The 18,803-nt window shown below is 38.3% G+C and overlaps 3 protein-coding genes across 3 annotated transcripts; 1 reads left to right on the top strand and 2 right to left on the bottom strand.

Moving 5' to 3' along the window:
- Nucleotides 1-390: 390 nt before the first annotated feature.
- On the bottom strand, nt 391-4,281 carry LOC119997293 (probable protein phosphatase 2C 44). Its single transcript, XM_038844202.1, has 5 exons — nt 3,787-4,281; nt 3,097-3,348; nt 2,535-2,811; nt 2,280-2,434; nt 391-1,018 (listed from the first exon to the last, which is right to left on the bottom strand). The coding sequence occupies exons 1-5, from the start codon at nt 3,856-3,858 to the stop codon at nt 881-883; spliced, it is 894 nt and encodes a 297-aa protein (XP_038700130.1). The 5' UTR covers nt 3,859-4,281; the 3' UTR covers nt 391-880.
- Nucleotides 4,282-10,291: 6,010 nt separating this feature from the next.
- Nucleotides 10,292-13,770, top strand: LOC119996159 (probable inactive receptor kinase At2g26730). Its single transcript, XM_038842697.1, has 2 exons — nt 10,292-11,795; nt 12,557-13,770. The coding sequence occupies exons 1-2, from the start codon at nt 10,496-10,498 to the stop codon at nt 13,204-13,206; spliced, it is 1,950 nt and encodes a 649-aa protein (XP_038698625.1). The 5' UTR covers nt 10,292-10,495; the 3' UTR covers nt 13,207-13,770.
- A 4,308-nt stretch (nt 13,771-18,078) lies between these two features.
- On the bottom strand, nt 18,079-18,471 carry LOC119997050 (homeobox-leucine zipper protein ATHB-5-like). Its single transcript, XM_038843821.1, has one exon. It carries the CDS (start codon nt 18,454-18,456, stop codon nt 18,079-18,081), a length of 378 nt encoding a protein of 125 aa, XP_038699749.1. The 5' UTR covers nt 18,457-18,471.
- Nucleotides 18,472-18,803: the final 332 nt, after the last annotated feature.

The following is an 18,803-nucleotide window of genomic DNA, read 5'->3' as shown; positions in this document are numbered from 1 at the left end:
TACGTTCTGAGAACGTTTCCTACTTGTCACCTTTTATACAATCACCCTAAACAGATTCCCCCAATAATGCGTAATATTGTCAAAGTGGTAATACTTCGATATTATTTTTTGTAATTTATAGCCACTGGCACTCACCGGCAAGAGAGAGTACTCGGCTTGATGGGAGTGGAGTTTTCGTTTCTTCTAGGATGTGCGAGAACACTCGATTAGGATCAACCCCCATCATTATTTTCTCCATTTTTACAAAATTATATTTCCAGGACCAGAGAAAAAAAAAACAATAATCGATTATCCATTGCAAATTCCAGAATTAATGAACAATAATAGTATTGGTAAGTAAAACAGGGCTGCATGCTTATGACTCTCTGTGTATGATATATGCCAAAAACAAAAAAGCAAATGTATACGATATATATAGGCAACAAAAACAAATGTATACGATATAGGCAAACAAGCAACATGACCAAGCAGAAACAACCGCTGCCATTATTACTACGTATACAACATCGAAGGATCTGCAGTAGCTCATATACGTCATAGCTCTTTACACACTGTAGGTTTATACACAGAACTATCGTCGGTCCTGTTTCTCTTACCTTTATTATTCTTCCAGAGAAAAGAATTACCCATATTAACTGCACCCAATTCCTAAAAGTATCCAAGAATGAGGGAATTTCTTCCTTTGGAAACATGAAAAAATGCATCACTTCCATGTCAAGTTGGCGGTGAAAAGACTCTAAAAGAAAAGCTGCTACAGAAATAGAGCTCTTTGAACCATATTCAACCATACTGACACAACACCGCAGTTGAGAATTCAAAATGCTGCTGCAGTACCAAATATAATGAATTGGTGGTGGCGTCGAGCTTTCTACCAGTTTCTTCATCCAAATCGGATAACAATGCATGATATATCATCCTTACTCTTTCTTGCCAATGCTTCACTTGTCAAACGCTTAGCTGCTGCTTGAGGATCTCTAATAGATTTCACAAAATCAACTGCCTCTTGATTCTTCATAACCTGTCAGTCAGAGAAACCACAATTATACAATAAATTGTGTTAACATGAGACAGCACAGGCATCTCATCACAGTCATAGTGGCGCATAAAATGAGTCAAAACTATGTGCCCTCTTAAGCAATGCAGTTTTGCTTTTAGTTATTCCATATTAACAAAGCACACCCAACTTTCCCTTTCAATGATGAAAGCTTAGATAGTATCAGCAGAACAGAAAAACAGCAGGCTTCTAGATTCTTCACATAACAATACAATGTAGATTATTAAAGCCTTAAGAAACCCAGTAGCATGCAACTAATACAACAGATTCAAGCCTGTTGAATCCTTATGTAAATCTGCGCAAAGGACACCACCTACTCAACCCTTGGAACTCCAAAATCTTTTGAAGTTCAATATTTGTCCATTAACTGATCTTAGATTCATAACAAACACATATATCCACAATCTTCTCACCTCAGTTGATGTAAAGTTGCTAAAGAAAAAGATTGAAGTCGGTTAGCGAACAAATACAAGGGGATTTTGTCCATGAAAATTTGTCAGAAAGTTTCAATAAACTATTTTTTAATGAAGACAGACATGGTAGGATTACATCTCAACAAGAGTAATGAAAATTCTTTGTCAAAACAAAATTCATTTTGGAAAGAAAGATCGATAAATCAACGTGAGCGACTTGCCAGAGAAAGCCAGACTGATGATGTACTCAACAAGGATTGGCTGCAAAAAGCCAAAAAATAAAAAATAAAAGAAGAGGAAGAAAGGACCCAACAGCCAACTAGCAACTTCATCATTGGAAATGGACATTTGCTTAGCTCAATGTCATGGTGGACAAACAAAAGCGGAAAGCGGAACACCAAACCTTGAAAAAATGACCAATTATAATGTGTATGGTTACTTCATAAAAAATTAAAATGTGTATAGTCAACTGAAACAAGCTAAAATCGATCAGTACTTTGAAGAATCCACTATTTAATTTATAAGAAAAATAATTCTCCAGTGATATTGAAGGGAATATCTTAACTAATCCAACTTAATAAATTGGATTTGTGATAATTTGTAAAACAAGTATGCTTGCCATAAAATTGAATCAATAAAATTGTTAATTTCCCAGGAAAATCGGTGTGAAGGTGATTACACAATCATTAGCACAAACCCCTCTAGTGTCTCTATAACAACTTGCTGTCATATCAAAATTTTCCGAAGTCCTTCAGAAAGATGTTGAACTAGTGTGAAATCTGTACTCGATTAACTGTACTACAGGGACTTACCTTCCACAGTCCATCACTTGCCAATATAACAAACTCAATTGTAGGGTCTATGGGCACGTGTCTTACGTCCGGCTCGGAACTTAAATGTGCTTTCAGGCTCTGATCTCCGAAAGCACGTGCAACTGCAAGTTGGCCATTTACCCTAGGAACATCTCCTGATATAAGAATTAGCTTTTTCAGCATAGGCATACTGTAATTCAACAACACTATGAAAAAGATAAGTCGAGCAGAATTTATTAGATGAGATATACTCACCAGGAAGAATTGTAACAAAGCCACCCTGCTTCTCAATCCTCTTGCGCTCGCTGTGTGGCTCATGATCTACTGTAAGTTGGTTGGCAGCACCTCTCTCAAAGGCAACAGCTCTTGAGTCGCCAACATTTGCAACCCATAGGTCTGTTCCATCGATAACAATTGCTGTTACTGCAGTTGAGCCACCTGGCCCCAATTGCATAGAGTTTTCCAATATAAACTTATCGGTGGAGCAGTATGCATTCTTTATTGCAATCGCAGGATCTTTGAAGAAATTTTGCTGTTCAACATAGGCATAACCGGAAAAAGAAATAAAGAACTCACTCACCCTAATATTTAAGAAGTCATGCATGGATGGAAAAAAAGAAAAAAGAAGAAAATCAGAGTGTCAACTAGCCTAACAATATCTAATTGGACCACAGGCACATTATGCTTATCGTGAGCAATGACAAAAGAATGACCAGTTGATCACCTCTTCCATATAAAGTTAACCAAGTCATTCTTGTGTTTTGCAAATGAACAGTTTATAAAGCAACCAACAAGTACAGTGAAAATATAGAAGTACCTCATCGAGTATGTTATTGAAAAGGTTATCTTTCAAGTAAGTTGGGACGCGATCCCCAAGATGACCATCAAATATGGCAAATAATCCGAGCTCATGATTCTTCTTTTTTCTGTATTCAGCAACATGATAGTCCTCCATATCATGACCAGATTTCCCTTCAACCAAGTGGAATCCATGCGAAGTTTTTCTACCTGAGGATTTACTCCTCCCTTTTCCACAGTCTGGGGACGGCGAATTAAAACAAGATGCACTCTAAAAGGACAAATAAATTGAGAACACAGAGTGATTATCACTGAATCACAAATTTTGGAGAATCGTAATCTAATTCAACACATTTTATGATTTGAAGATGGAAAGTTCATTAAGGGTTTGAAGACGCTGAACTGAGAAGTGTTTGCGGGAGAAATATAAAAATACAGTTATCACTAAATTAACTTTGTGTCCAAACTAGAAAAAAAGAGATGGAAAGCATAAGAATGGACTGATATTTACAAACTCGACGTGGATCGAAAGTCAACGGACAAACCAACTTGGCTATATGGGTTCATCTTCCACAATTCAATTGAAAAATAAGCGAAGTATAAAATGAAAATCCCAATCAATCAACCAAGAACACAAACAAATATAATATAATATAATACAGTAAAAAGATAATCACTCTCGAAGAGGAAGAAGATAAAAAGAAAATACCTTGATCTTGGTGAGGAAGTTGGGCTTGCTCGGGGCGGGGCGGGAAGCACCTGGGGCCGAGTGCTTGCTCATCTTTCTCCCTCTCGTCTCAAAAGTCAAGCATACAGATATCCGCCTCAACACTTGTTCTTTTGTTGTGCAATCGAACAAGAGAATCAACCATATCAAAAGAATCTGGGAAAATCGAACCAGCCAACAGAGCCCAGAAACCCCCTCTTTTTCTTCTGAATACGTGGCCGTCAGATAATGGTTTTTCTTCTGTATCCGTTCTCCCCAAATAATATAATTTACTAGTATTACAGATAAATTCACAAAGCAGCAGCTGGAACCTCTCTCTGCGAGCCGCAGTTCAAGCACTAATAAATACCAAATGCAATTACTGTTCAGGAAAATAATAATACTAAATGACAATTACAGAAAAAGATGTAATTAATTAAGTAATCTGGACAGTATGGCGAGGTGGCCATCAGGCAAAAGTCTAAATAGAATGTCTTTTTTGTTTTTTCAACTTCCCTCATTAGCTTATCGTTGTGTGTTGGATAGTTGAAATGATTAATGATTCCGTGTGGCCTCCATTAAAACTTCAGAACCAAGTTTCATTCAACGGTTTTTTAATACCAAATAAATAAATATATATATGCATTTATATGCTTTCTATGGTCAGAGAAATAAGGGGCTAAGGCTTCTTCCATGAAGCTTCCCGCGATTGCGTCTTAATTTCTTCAAAGTCGTTGTTGACGGACATATTATTACATATTTTCTTTTCTTGTGTGATGTACAAAAACACCCCTAAAAAGTAAAATCGTACAAGTTTAGCCAATGGCACAGTTTCTCCTAAATATCGCGCAGGAGTAAGATTTTAGGTCTATTTAATGATACAGTTTGGCCGCACGTTTAAAAGCCCGCGTTCTACTTTGTGTTTTCCCGCAACGGGAGCATATTTGGTGAAGCCGAGTTTCGTGTGTTTCAGCTTACAGCTCGTTGAACCACGTTTCAACCCACGGGAGTGATATAAAATTACACGATTGCCCTTTCATAAATGTAAATTGCCTAAACTGCCCTCCAACATCAAAACCCTAAATCGTACGTACACTGCTCCTCCCACTTCAGGCTCTCCACGGGAAGCACAGGCACAACGCTAGCTACGCACTTCACCTTGGTTCCTGCTTCGACTGATACGCATAGCTAGATAAGCACACCTTTATTTATATACGCCAAACGCTAAATTACATTTGACAGTACCTCACCACAGTTTTGAAAGCGATGCGCCAAACAGCTTCAACATTTAAACTCACCTCACAGCACCATAGTTTTATACCTCACAACACAACACAACACCTCACAGCATAACACAACACTCTTAAATTGTGTATCGAGCAACTGAAGATGATGTCCTTAGCGATGAGCTTGGGCTAATGGGCTTTTATTTTGTTTTTCTAATTAACAGATTAATGATGATATGGGCTTAAGAATTTTAGCCCAAATTTATCATTTGGCCCAGAAGTACTTGAGCAGTATCCAAGCCATATCCCAACTTTATCCGATGTTTAAAAAAATTGGGTTGTGACAAACGAATCCTACAACACCCATGGCACACCTGCACCCAAAACGAACTCTGTGTGGGTGCCTAAGCCTGGGGCCCATACTAGTGCCTCCTAGCTGGATGGAGTTCAAAAAGTGTTAGAAATCCCACATTCCAAAAATGTGAAGATCTCATTTAGTTTATAAGGACAAGTCTACCCCTCACTACCATCACCAATACCCACAATCAAAGCACCAAAACCATTGATTAAATCAAATATCCAACCTAGCTATGTTGAAAATCAATTAATAAACAATATCCAAGCAAATTAAAGCTGTAAAGAGACAAGACAAGCGATATTCGTGGTTCGACACACAAAGACCTATGTCCATGAACAGCAGAGATCTAATTTCACTATATGGAGATGATTACAAATCGAGAGACTACCAGTACGACAACAAGCATCAGATAGCATATATCAACAAGAGAATCAAATCAAAAAAACTATATAAATATCGTTAAGTGAGACGGCAAAGGAAGAACAAAGTCGTGCTGGTCCGATGTATCATTGGGAACTGATAAACCCAAAACGGATAATAATATTGGTGTGACTGGGTTGTGAATTTTTTTATAAAAAAACTTGGCTGCCCAAAGGTATTGATGGATGGTGAAGGTGGCCTGAAAAGAAATAACAGGGAAAGAAACTCTCCATGGGTTATTATAATCGAAAGGGAAATCCTATAAACACAAAATCTTAAGAAATTAATATAACTTAACCAGGGTGAGCATCCGTCAAAAGAGTTCCGTAATATAACACGTGCTACTACTTTTTAAGGCAAATGATCTAACAAGATGCCAAAGCTAACAGTTATTCTCACCGTGTTCCAAACCCCACGTTAAGTGATGCACCAAGCCACCAAAACTGGAAACTGAAAATTTAAAACATGTTTGTTTGGGCCTTCCATAGTCCAATGGGCCTGCAGTTTCTTGTTTTGGGCCTTCAGGTTAACGATTATGGCCTTGCAACTTGCGTGTTTTTACTTTTCAGTTTTCATAGCCAATAAAATTTGAAGAATTACACATTTACACAAAATCGATCAGCTACGAAGGAACTAGATCATGAATAATATTTTGGCTTCCGAAAAGTCTAAATATCCCAGCACTATTTTGTCCCAGCACCATCCCAGTATAGGTGGCATTGTGACTCAACATGCCTACATGGCACGAATTAAAAGAAAATATTCTCTCCTATTCCTATTTTGGCCAAGGCACAAATACCCTTCCCACAAACTTCTTCTCTGTCGGTGTCAAGCACTCTCCCCCATCTCCTACTCCGGTTATGTCGCCATCTGAACTAGCGTCATCTCCTCCAGAAGACACAACACCAGTTTTCTTATTTGAACACACAAAATCGAGTGCCAAACCCATTTTTTTTGTTAAATCTGATTGTCAAACCCACCTCCAATCTTATCCTTAGCCTATCTTTCTCAACTCCACAACGTAATTTTTAACAGAAAATTCACGACGATGATTATATTGGAGGAGCAACGGAATTGAAAGTCTAATCCTGGTTTGATGGCTTGGTTAGGTGTCGACTTGGTACATCATATTCACTATCTATTTTGTTTTGTTCTTGTATTGGGATTGATTAATTTGATTTAGTGGAGAGTGGGGGGTTGTGCATTCAGACTTGAGACATAATAGCAACTTATTTGACCCTTGCAAAGCACTGGATCATGACTTGAGATAGAAGAGTAATGAAGAGCAGCCCAATTGACCCTTGAAATATCTCTCATATTCAAAAAAACAATGCAATTATAATCTATGTTATGTAAAGACAATGTAATTAAGAACAATATGTGATAATAAAAAACAATGTAATTACAATCTGGTAATAGAAAACAATGTAATAAATATGTATAACTCAAAAACAACGTAATTATAATAATTACATTGTTTTCAAAAATAATGTAATTAAAAATAACTTAATAAAACATATCGACAATGGATCTTGTTAGGAAGAGTTTTACATGTTGATTCCGAATATATAATTTTTTTTGAAATCTGACATGTATTTTGAGAGATATAACGTTTTGAATTTTCGTTCAAGAAAAGAAAAAGTGAAAGACAATGATGTCAACATTTGTAGGAAAAAAACGAAAGATACACTTACCATTTCACATAATGATATGTCAATGTCACATAGACTGTGATGTTTTTGGGACAATATTTACTGAGATATGTAGTGTTCTCATTTTGCTTCTTTGGCGGGGTAGAAATTTTTAGTTTCATTTTTCAATAAAACCACTATATTTGTTTCCAAATTAAAGAAGATAAGCGATTAAGAAAAGCAACTATTCTACACGATATTATTATTCACCATAACAATTTTGACTCTTTTTTTTTTGAAAAAGTGTTTAAACCCAACATTTAATATCATAATAGCAAATGTTACACCTAATATCACGTTAGCAACTTAAGAATTTACAAACCCTAATAGAGGAATTATAAAGTCAAAGAACAAACGCCGAACTAACATCGAGATGTATCCGAATAATCATGTCCAGTGATAAATCCTGACAGACTAAACAAAAATAAAAAACAAAAACTATACACATGGATTGGATCAAGATTCTTGGCTTCTCCTTTATCAAGAAAAACCTATCTCCACCAGATCTAAGAGCCTCACCAATAGAACCAATTTTGTGAAGAACCCACGATAGATGGATGAGAAGAACTAGATTTCAACTCCACGAGGAACGATGTGGTAAGAAACCTTGTATATTCCTTATTGAACATAACAGAGATTATAGACTATATCTACACATCAGCAAAAAACTAAAAGAACATACTATAAAACGGTATGTGGAGAAGATGTTGGTCTACTCCTCCTTCTCAGATATGTACTACGAGAAAAACTTTGATTGAAAAAAACTTTGGGGAGAGAGGATGCGGCTAGTATTTGACTTAACTAATCAAATTATGGCCAATATAAAACAAAAACACTAATAAAGTTATAAATCACCAAACAACATCTTCAATTTTAATATTAACAAAACAAAAATTATATGCGTCCCTAATATTATCATCCTTAAACTTTCATAATCTAAATGGTTATCCAATTCAACATGCCACCTAGATTCAATTTAAAGATTAAAATAACAATACTTGCTTTTCCCACTTCTCTCTCATGAGGATTTTCCAAAAAGTACGGTTTTGTATTTTATGAATCCAAAACCATCAAAATCGTTCATTATGGTTAACCGATTCATCCGGATCGGTTTCGATTTTATGGCAAACAACTCTCATACTACGAAGTAGCTTAAAGTACTAATTGGAAAAATCAGAGCAAACAGAGGAATTTTCTTCAGATGTCAAAACCTAGTAATGAGACTATGAGAGATCCTTCACAAAGACTAACAAGAAGAAGAAACGACATTAATCAACAGTAAAATCTAAAAAGCATATAAGAAAAACAAGAACTACATCACTCTCACAAGGCATATTTGCCACAGATACTTGAGAAGTAAAAAAAAAAGAGTGAAATCATAGCAATTACCCAATAGATAGTATATGTTACAGATCATAAACCACAACAAATCATAGCAATTAGCAAAACTGTGATGAGCAAGAGTTACAGTCTTACAGAGACATGCCCGAAAATATAGTGAAATCAACTCGAGAGGGTGAACAAATCAAGAAAGTGTGCAATTTAACAAGAACAATTACCAAAGAAAGTTAAGAAACCCACTTGTTCGAAACTTCGATGTAGAGAGAGAAGCCAGAAGGAATGAACTAAGATGAAGATGCTGATGAAGACGAAGTCCAAAAATGAACTCAGACGCGCTGCTGCTAGGGCTTCGAATAAAGAGACAGAGAGAACTGATGAACAAATGAAATGAAGTCAATAAAAATTAGAAAATCGTAGAAGTCTAAAAGAGTTTTAAAAAATGATATAAATTTCTAATCCGTAAATTATAAAATCTAGTTAGTCTAACAGTAGATAAAACATATGTAATATATCAATGGTCTATATTAAATATTATATATATCGGTCTGGTTAATCAGTGGTTACAAAAATTTCAAATCATGTCCGAATCGATTTAACTTGGTTGGTTTCGTTTTTGAAACCGTTTGACCAAACTTGATCAACTAACCGATTCAAATCGGACCGATCGGTCCGGTTATCGATTTTTTGTTTCATTTGCACAACCCTAGGATAAGGCTAAAGGACATCTTAGGTTATGATCATTGATTTGCTACACATGAAAGACCGCTTCTATCATCACTTGATTAGTCACGATGTTTATAACTAGACAATATAATAAGACAATCTCTCATTGGGATGCTTTGACTCAAATAGATATAATTACTTATTACGCTGTCCTAATGGACCTTGTTTAATTGTATTGACAATCTTGTTATTGTAAAGTAAATATGTCCAAGCTCACATTAAAAAAAATGTCCCAACTCCCAACACTCTCCTGGCAGCCATGCCCCCGCTGTGAATCCTCTTGCTGTGCTCGTATATGTCTCTGCCACATGTCTTCTGTATATCATATTTGGATGTTTTGTTTGACTGAGCTTCAATTAATATAATCAAAACCCACCATGGCTTGGTCAAACTCAAAACCTGAACTCTCAAAAACGCTCATCTCATACCTGCCAGTGTCCACACCCGGTTTGGTCCCAATGTAATTGTAATCTTCACATGGGTCATCCAAAGCCACAGGATGACAGGAAGGAGTACCTGTACCGCTCAGTACCCATTCATTCCTACTCTCAACTACTTCCACGCTCCACCATTGGCACCTGCCGGAAATATAATTAACGTATTCGAAACTTCAATTAAGTAATTAGAACAAAACCCTATTAAAAAATAAAAAGAAAGAGTAATTATTCCAAAAGATATTTAAAAAAATAAAATAAAATAAAATGTTTCAAGCTTCCCCTACATCTCTTCTCGTATCTGTCCCAACAAAGATTTATCTTTCACTTTTTAAGCCTCGCGGTACCTCCTCTCTCCCTCCCACCCCCTCTATCACCCATGGAATCTCACCGGAGAACTGCTTTATTCTTTACCGGAAATGACATTAACGAGCCGCCAACCAAAGCCGCCATATAATTGGCAGGAGGCGGCTTATTTTTCTGGTTTTGGTTAAATTTCAGGCCGACGCGTTGTATCATATGGGACGGGTATATGGGTCTGCGTCTGTTTTCATCACTTTGCTTCTTTTGTTTCTGTTTGTGGGCGGGGGCGTCCGCTCCGAGCCGGTGCAGGACAAGCAAGCTCTCCTCGCGTTCCTAGCTCAGACTCCGCACGCGTATCGCCTGCAATGGAATGCTTCCGACTCGGCCTGCAACTGGGTCGGAGTCGAGTGCGACGCGACCCGCTCCTTTGTATTCAGCCTCCGTCTTCCCGGAGTGGGTCTTATGGGAACGATTCCATTGGACACCATCGGGCAATTGAGTCAGCTGAGAGTATTGAGTCTCCGCTCCAACCGCCTTTCCGGTGAGATCCCAGCTGATTTCTCCAATATGACTCTCCTCCGCAGCCTCTATCTACAAAACAACGGGCTCTCCGGTGAGTTCCCGCTGATCTTCACTCGCTTGACTCGTTTGACGAGACTCGATCTCTCCTCAAATAACTTCAGTGGTCAAATCCCCTTCTCTATTAACAATTTGACACACTTGACGGGGCTCTTTTTGGAGAATAATCACTTCTCAGGCAATCTACCAAGCATTAACCCAGGTAGCTTGGCAGACTTCAACGGGTCCAACAACAACCTCAACGGTTCAATCCCTGCGGTCCTAGCCAGATTCCCTGCATCGGCATTCGCTGGAAATTCAGATCTCTGCGGTGGGCCATTACCTCCGTGTAATCCATTTTTCCCGTCCCCAGCCCCATCTCCGTCCTCAATTCCACCTCCAACACCTGTTCGTAAGAAATCAAACAAGCTGTCCACGGCCGCCATTGTCGCGATTGCAGTTGGCTCTGCACTTACCGCTCTCCTGTTATTGTTGTTCCTTCTGTTATGTCTCCGCAGAAGACGACGGCAACAATCCCCGAAGCAGCCTAAGCCCACGGTCGCAATACGATCAGTCGCTGCGGAGGCGGGGACTTCGTCTTCGAAAGATGAGATAACGGGCGGGTCCACGGAGGCAGAGAGGAACAAGTTGGTGTTCTTCGAGGGAGGGGTTTACAGCTTCGATTTGGAGGATTTGTTGAGGGCATCAGCGGAAGTTCTGGGGAAGGGGAGCGTTGGGACGTCTTACAAGGCGGTGCTGGAAGAAGGGACTACGGTTGTAGTGAAGAGACTGAAAGATGTTGTAGTGACGAAGAGGGAGTTTGAGATGCAAATGGAGATTCTAGGTAGGATCAAACACGACAATGTGCTGCCATTGAGGGCCTTCTACTACTCGAAGGACGAGAAGTTGCTTGTCTACGATTTCATGGCCGCCGGAAGTTTATCTGCTCTTCTACATGGTACAATTTCCACTGCCCTTCCGGAGTTCCGGTTCATTCGTTTAATTATTAAATTATTTCTACATAAAATTTTCCTGTTAGGATTGAGATTAAATTGACTTCCTTGCACATTTGTGATTTATTATAACTGTATTAGGGAATAAGAATAAACGTATTTTAATGCTGAATATGACAATGGTGTTGATTTTATTTCAAGAAGTTGAAAAAGAATATAGGTTTTTTGCAAGATTCTCGCAATAATGTCGGTATATAAGTATATATGAAAAACATTCTCAGGAGTGCCAAGGACGCCATACTGAATCACTGATACTGGGGCGCATTTTTTTTTGATTTATCTTATTTACAGTTGTGGCACCAAAGCTGACAAACACTTCTCTCAGTCGCTCATGATTAACGGTGGCCACCACCAACATCATTCTCCTCTTCTTCTTCTCTTTATTTGGGTCCTGGTCCTTTGTTGTTTCTTTCCTCCTTTACCGAGTTCGCAAGAAAAACTCTAAAAGCCCACCCAATCAGTCCAAGCACGGTTGCCCATGGACTGTCCGAGTGTCACAGTACCCTTTTTCAGTGCAATCACATTGTGGTGTTGCTTTGGCCACTACTTTAACCTTCAACTTTGAAGGGGTAACATTGATCATTCATCTTCCATGCAAAATAAAGTGAAAATGAGAAAGCAACAATGGTATTTGAATGATTATGGAGAGTTTTTGTTAATGACAGCCTTTAGTTTTTTATATTGTTCTTATAACATTAGTTTACAGGTAGCAGAGGGTCAGGTCGTACGCCACTGGACTGGGACAGCAGAATGAGGATAGCATTGAGCACGGCAAGAGGTGTAGCCCACCTCCACATGTCGGGGAAGGTAGTCCACGGCAACATTAAGTCTTCCAACATCCTACTCCGACCCGACAATGATGTATGTCTTTCGGACTTCGGGCTCAATCCTCTATTCGGTACCTCGACCCCACCCAACCGTCTGGCGGGATATCGAGCCCCCGAAGTGGTGGAGACCCGAAAAGTCACCTTCCAATCCGATGTCTACAGTTTGGGGGTTTTACTGCTGGAACTACTGACGGGGAAAGCGCCAAATCAAGCCTCGCTGGGTGAGGAAGGGATGGACCTGCCCAGGTGGGTTCAGTCGGTGGTCAGGGAGGAGTGGACGGCTGAGGTATTCGACGTGGAATTGATAAGGTACCACAGCATAGAGGAGGAGATGGTACAGCTGTTGCAAATTGCAATGACTTGTGTGTCAACGATGCCTGATCAGAGGCCAGCCATGCAGGAGGTGGTTCGTATGATGGAGGATATTAATAGAGGAGAGACGGATGATGGGTTACGGCAGTCGTCAGATGATCCTTCAAAGGGGTCTGAGGGTCAGACACCTCCGACCGAATCCAGGACTCCACCTTGAGGGGTTACACCTACACCTTGACTTTGAAAATTACATGTCAAAAGAGGAGCGTAAGTAGCTGTTGTAAAGTGCCTCCAACAAATTGTTTGGGCGGGTTCCTGCTGCTGGGTGCCCCCGATTGTTATGTTCTGGTTTCTCTCTTTCTTTTCTTTGTTTAATATTTCCTTTGTTCTTTTCTTTTCGGGTTTTTTTTTTAAAAAAATCCTCATTGATTTTCATAGATCAAGGAATTTGAACTGTTTTTGAAGGGTGGTACTGGAGGCAGCTGTGGCGCTGGGAACTCGGAAGTTGCATGAACTGATTGGGATTTGATCCGTCTGAAGGATTATTAGTTGGGTGTAGAGTACTACAATTCTTTTTCCGTGCTCAATGCATGTCTTTCTTTATTTTCCTTCGCCTCCTAACTTAACAGTTAATATTGCTATTGCTGTTACGCTGTACAGCACGAGGAGTCTTGTTTAAATTTTATTACAGAAGGTTCTTTTTTTTTTGTAAATAAACTTGAATATAAAGAGGAGTTACTGGGTAAATAAAGAAAATAAAATAAAGAAGAGATTTTAGAAATTCCAACTCCTTATTATGTTTGTTTTGCATTGTTGTGCGTAAATAACAATTAAATAATTTCCAGCTAATAAGGGGCCAAGCTATTGAGCTCAGTTGAGTTTGTATATTATTGTGGAAGGCCGAGCAGGGGGCCGGTGTGGTGAGAGGGAGACAGACTGGCCGGGCAACTTCGCTTTTCTGACGAAAAAAGTATGGTACGCGTGGGAGGATCTCAGCCGTTAATTTGGCAATTGAGAAAATAAAATCAAAGAGAAAGGGGTATCTTTTCTTTTTCCTCGTGCAAATATTATACCAAAGCATCTGCCGAGTAAATGTAATGCTCAAGATTTAAATGTCATGGATCCTATTATCTTAGATATTAGAAAAATGTTGGCTCATGAACTTAAATTCTAACACAACAATGATTTTTTGTTGTCTCAATTCTAATGGGCCACGCATGGGAGAATGATGTTTGACTAGTCTCATGTTGGCTCAATTTGTTTAAAATAGTACTCACTTCAACATACGCACACATTTTTATATAAAAATTAATACTGAGCGCACCTCTTTTACACACTTATATTATATTATTTGTATATAGCAGCTTCCCTGATTCACGTGGGCAGGCAAACCCAACCGAAAGTGGAAGCTTGCACCAACAGCTACTTTGCTACTTTTGGTGTGAACTGTTTTAAAAGGATTTAGAATAATGCAAATGCAATCCGTGTGAAGCGTGAACTACTTTCATCAAGCAATCGTTGGAACTTATTGCGAGTACCCAACATGACCTTAACTTCTTTTTCCAACGGGCATGTAGTGTGTGGAATGGGAAATTGAACCCACGCCCATGGTCTTGAGTGGAACCCTGGTAGGGATCGGATCGGACCAAGGGGATCTGCAGTTTTATTACAGCCTTCTTGAAGCTCTCAACTAAGAGCCCTTGCATCAGAGTATAAAATTTTGATCTGTTAGTTAAAATAGCGTTAATTCTACAGATTTGGTCAAAAATACATGTGCAATGGAATTTGTTAGAGCACTTACATAAGAGTCTCGTGACAAATTCTCTAATTCACCTACTCAGTCATCACTTTTTGACAATTTACATATATCTATTCAACAATAACTACATCAGAATATTTGTTCTAATGTTCATAACATTAAAATACAAGTTCTTTTTTTTTAGGGTTCAAGTGGGGAGGCATTATATTTTCATGAAATAAATCCGTGATGGGAGGGTAGAAACGTCCGTAGAGGTACCTCAGAGCGGATAATTCCTTGAATGCAAAAATGCATCCATATTTCTTGAAATAAATCCATGAGGATAGAGTGAGAACGCCCGTAGAGATTCCCTAGAGTGGACAATCTCTTTGATGCAAAAATGCATCTAGAATAACATAGTGGTGAAGTTCTCTAATGTCAAATTGTATGGACTCGGAAGGTCGTAAATTTGATTCCCTCGGGGAGCAATATAATAGTCGTCACACGTTAGGCTTCGGCTTAATTTATCGTGACGACTTAATTTTATGTCCATATCGAATGCCTAAAAGGCACACTTATATGATGTAGTTGAGAGTTTAAAAGAGGAAAAAGTTGTATAATGTATCTGAAATGTGCACTCTAGTCGAGCTAACAAAAATGTCATTGTTTGCGACTGCGAACAAGTAAGATCAAACGATGTTTGCAGGATTAATTAACCTCTTGGAACAAAGTCTCAAAAAGGCGCGCAAACGCAAGATAGAGGGTGGCCTTCAAGGGCTCAAGCACACGAGGAAGAAAACGGAAAAAGGGCTAATTAGATTAAAAGCTAAGAAACGGAAATTACATGCTCTGTTTGAGTCTTTGATTGATCATACCTTGTAAAATCTAAAATTTAGACTTATATATATGTCCTTTACAAAACTGTTAACACTAATATTTACAATTGGATTGGTTGGTTTGTCCCACATTCTTTCAATTGATTGATAGTGTAGAATAACTAATTTCTATTTGCCCGACACGTGTACTCCATGTTCTAGTGTTGTTCTATTTCTGTTGAAATATAACTTCCACGTCGGTAGGGATCACCATTTGGCTCGTGGGCCTAGGCCTGACCCGACCCGAAATTATATCGGACCTGGGCAGCCCGACCCGATGCCTAGAGCAGGCTTGGGCTCCATTTCTAGGGCCGAGCCCGACCCGAAGCCCGAAACCCGACTAGACACCATACATTATTTATTTATATATAAAATATGTATATATCTACAAATATTATATATATATATGTATATAATATATATAGAGGCATATATATACATGTGAAGATAGTGCACAACTGCACTGTCTGCATATATATATGTTGTGCCCTGTCTGTGTGTGTATATATATGTCTATATGTGTATATATATATCAACTGTGTGTAATGCTTGTGCATATATATATGTGTGTGTGTGTCTAATATAGTCTGCATGTGTATGCATGTATGTATGTATGTAATATTTGTCAAAAAATAATAATAGTTAAGCCCGGCCTGAGGCCCGAAGCCCTACCCATTAGCCCAACTCATTTAGGTTGGGGCCGGGCTTGGGCTTCCATTTTCATCCTAAGCCCGGCCCAAAGCCCGAATGATAAATTAGGACTTGGGCTCAGGCCGGGCTTGGGTCTCATCTTTCTGGGCCGGCTCAGTCCGATGCCGAGCCCTACACATTGGCCACTTTTTTTACACATTGAGGTGTTTGTGTAACTGTTGACGTTTGTTTCGATAGCTCATTAACTATTTGACCGATCTATCTTCATTCAGGTCCCTAGCTTGTTCAACCTGACCATTTCCTTCTACCCTTGTTGAACGAATTGTACGACATAGCATTGATGTAATTTTGATATATTTTTATATGCAACAGTCATCCTAATAATAGTCAGAATAGTTTATCACCAGCTAAAATTGATAAGCGGTTGAAGAGAATTACAAACATGATTCTAGATGTGGGCTCCATTTGTCTATTAACAAAATCTAAGCTTTTGGTGCGAGACAGAATTGACATGAACGCAACATTATTCGAGAAAAGAGAGTTGATTTCTTTTGTGAAGATGATTGGTTGCGCTGGAAAAGCACGTGGATTTTCTTCCTCTTTTTTTACCCCTTTTGTTTTTTAGTGTGCATATTATATTGATCACTCTTTTTTTCAGTTGAGTTGGAACTTAGAAGGATAATTTATTTAATTACATTACGTTTTTAGCTAAATCTGATAGGACAGACAAGAACCACCTACTAATGTTATATGATGGATCTGGAATGATATTATGTTGAAATATCAACCACCAGAGTGAGAAGAGACAAGGTCAAATGTAAGCTCGAAGGCTTCTTACAAATCAAATTTGAAGTAATCGTCTGATGCTGAATAATGAATATAGCAAGCCAAGCATAGGATAGGAGGGGTCAAACGCCATGGGACAAAAGTTACACAATCAAAGATTTGCATATGGGGCCACCGGTAATTCTATAAAATCCATAAGAGACGTTAAAGGTTCTTTGGTCAGAGGGGTTCCAACCAAGGAAGTTTCGATGATTAAATCAGTCATGTATTTTCTCTCCAAATAGAAGTATAAGTTTTGTCAATTAAGTTCTTCCTCTTACATGAAATTGAAGGCCTCCTTTTATAGTGGAGAATGATTTGTATTGCTCAAGGTAAGGATCTTGAGAATTGATTTGGTTCAGAGGATTTTAGGCGTGTGTCAGAAGGATTTGGAGACTCCGTAATTCCCTAAATTATACAATTCACATCTAATAATGGATAAAAAATAAGCAAATTTTAAAAATGAATAAAAAATAAAAATGTAATGTGACATATCTTTCAAATCATTAAATTCAAATTGCACACTTTATAATGTTAAACAAATTGTGAAGCCCCTAAATCCATATTAGAATAAATCCCTTGAATTTGGCCTTTTATGAGAACAAGGTTAATTGTTTTAGATCTATTGTCATCATTGATGTGTTTCTTGGAGATTATGAAATGATTGATGGGATGTAAGCTATATATAAAGGGCATTGACCAAGTAAACTAACTAATGATGTCATATGTGAGTTGATTTGAGGAATGGGTTGCAGAGGTGGTTGGATGATGATATTCGAGGAGATAAGAATTTAGGCTATCGATATAAGGGTTCATGTCCGGAGTTTTTTTTCCAATATAACATTGTCAAAGAAAATATGTCCCAATATAATATAGGGACGAAATTATTTCTCAATATAACATTACACGCCATTCAGAATGACATTTTTTTTTATAATTTTTATGACGTGATCCATTTTTCATTAGTCACTCCATTCCGATGGAGTGACTAATAGAGTTTTCAATCACGCCTATATTGATCATTTTTGTTCATTAACACCAATTGAAGTGGCGTGAATGAACAAAATTGACTAATAAACAATGAGAAAAATTTAAGGTTGAGCTTGAGGGCTTCATAATTGGCCTTAAGAACCCCATAATCCCTCTCCAATTGCTTAGTCTTCCACAGTGCACGGCGGTTTTGGAACCACACAGCCACTTGTCTTAGCTGCAACCCAAGTTCCTGAGCAAGTTTCATTTTCCTCTCTGGTTCAAGTCTGTTTTCAACCTCAAAGTTCTTCTCCAAGGCCTTGACTTGGTCGACGCTTAGTCTTCGTTTCTTCTCTGAGATATGGATGGATTCTTCTATGTAGCCTTCTTCGTCCAAGCCATCCAACATGGACTAGAATTCTCTACCGTACCAATTAACAGAGAGACTTAATTTTTTTAAAAAAAATTTAGAAGTCACGCCAACTAGTATGGCGTAATTATAAGATTTTCTATAGTCACGTCAACCTAGTTGATGTGATTGATATTTTTACACTATTCACGTCATCGTTAGAAGTGTGAATGCTCAAAAATGAATCACGTCATTTGATTGTATAAAAATTATAAAAAATATCTCAATGTTATATTAGGATATATTTTCTCTCACAGTGTTAGATTGAAAAAGAACTCGTTCATGTCGTCGACATAGGTGTTATGTGGATGACATGTGCTGCCAATTGTTTGCAGCTGACTAATTGC

Source organism: Tripterygium wilfordii, chromosome 4, assembly GCF_013401445.1.
Source record: "Tripterygium wilfordii isolate XIE 37 chromosome 4, ASM1340144v1, whole genome shotgun sequence".
In the NCBI taxonomy this organism is placed as follows: Eukaryota; Viridiplantae; Streptophyta; class Magnoliopsida; order Celastrales; family Celastraceae; genus Tripterygium; species Tripterygium wilfordii.
The sequence above is the reverse complement of the archived record's forward strand: the minus strand, read 5'-3'. Positions and strand labels throughout refer to the sequence as shown.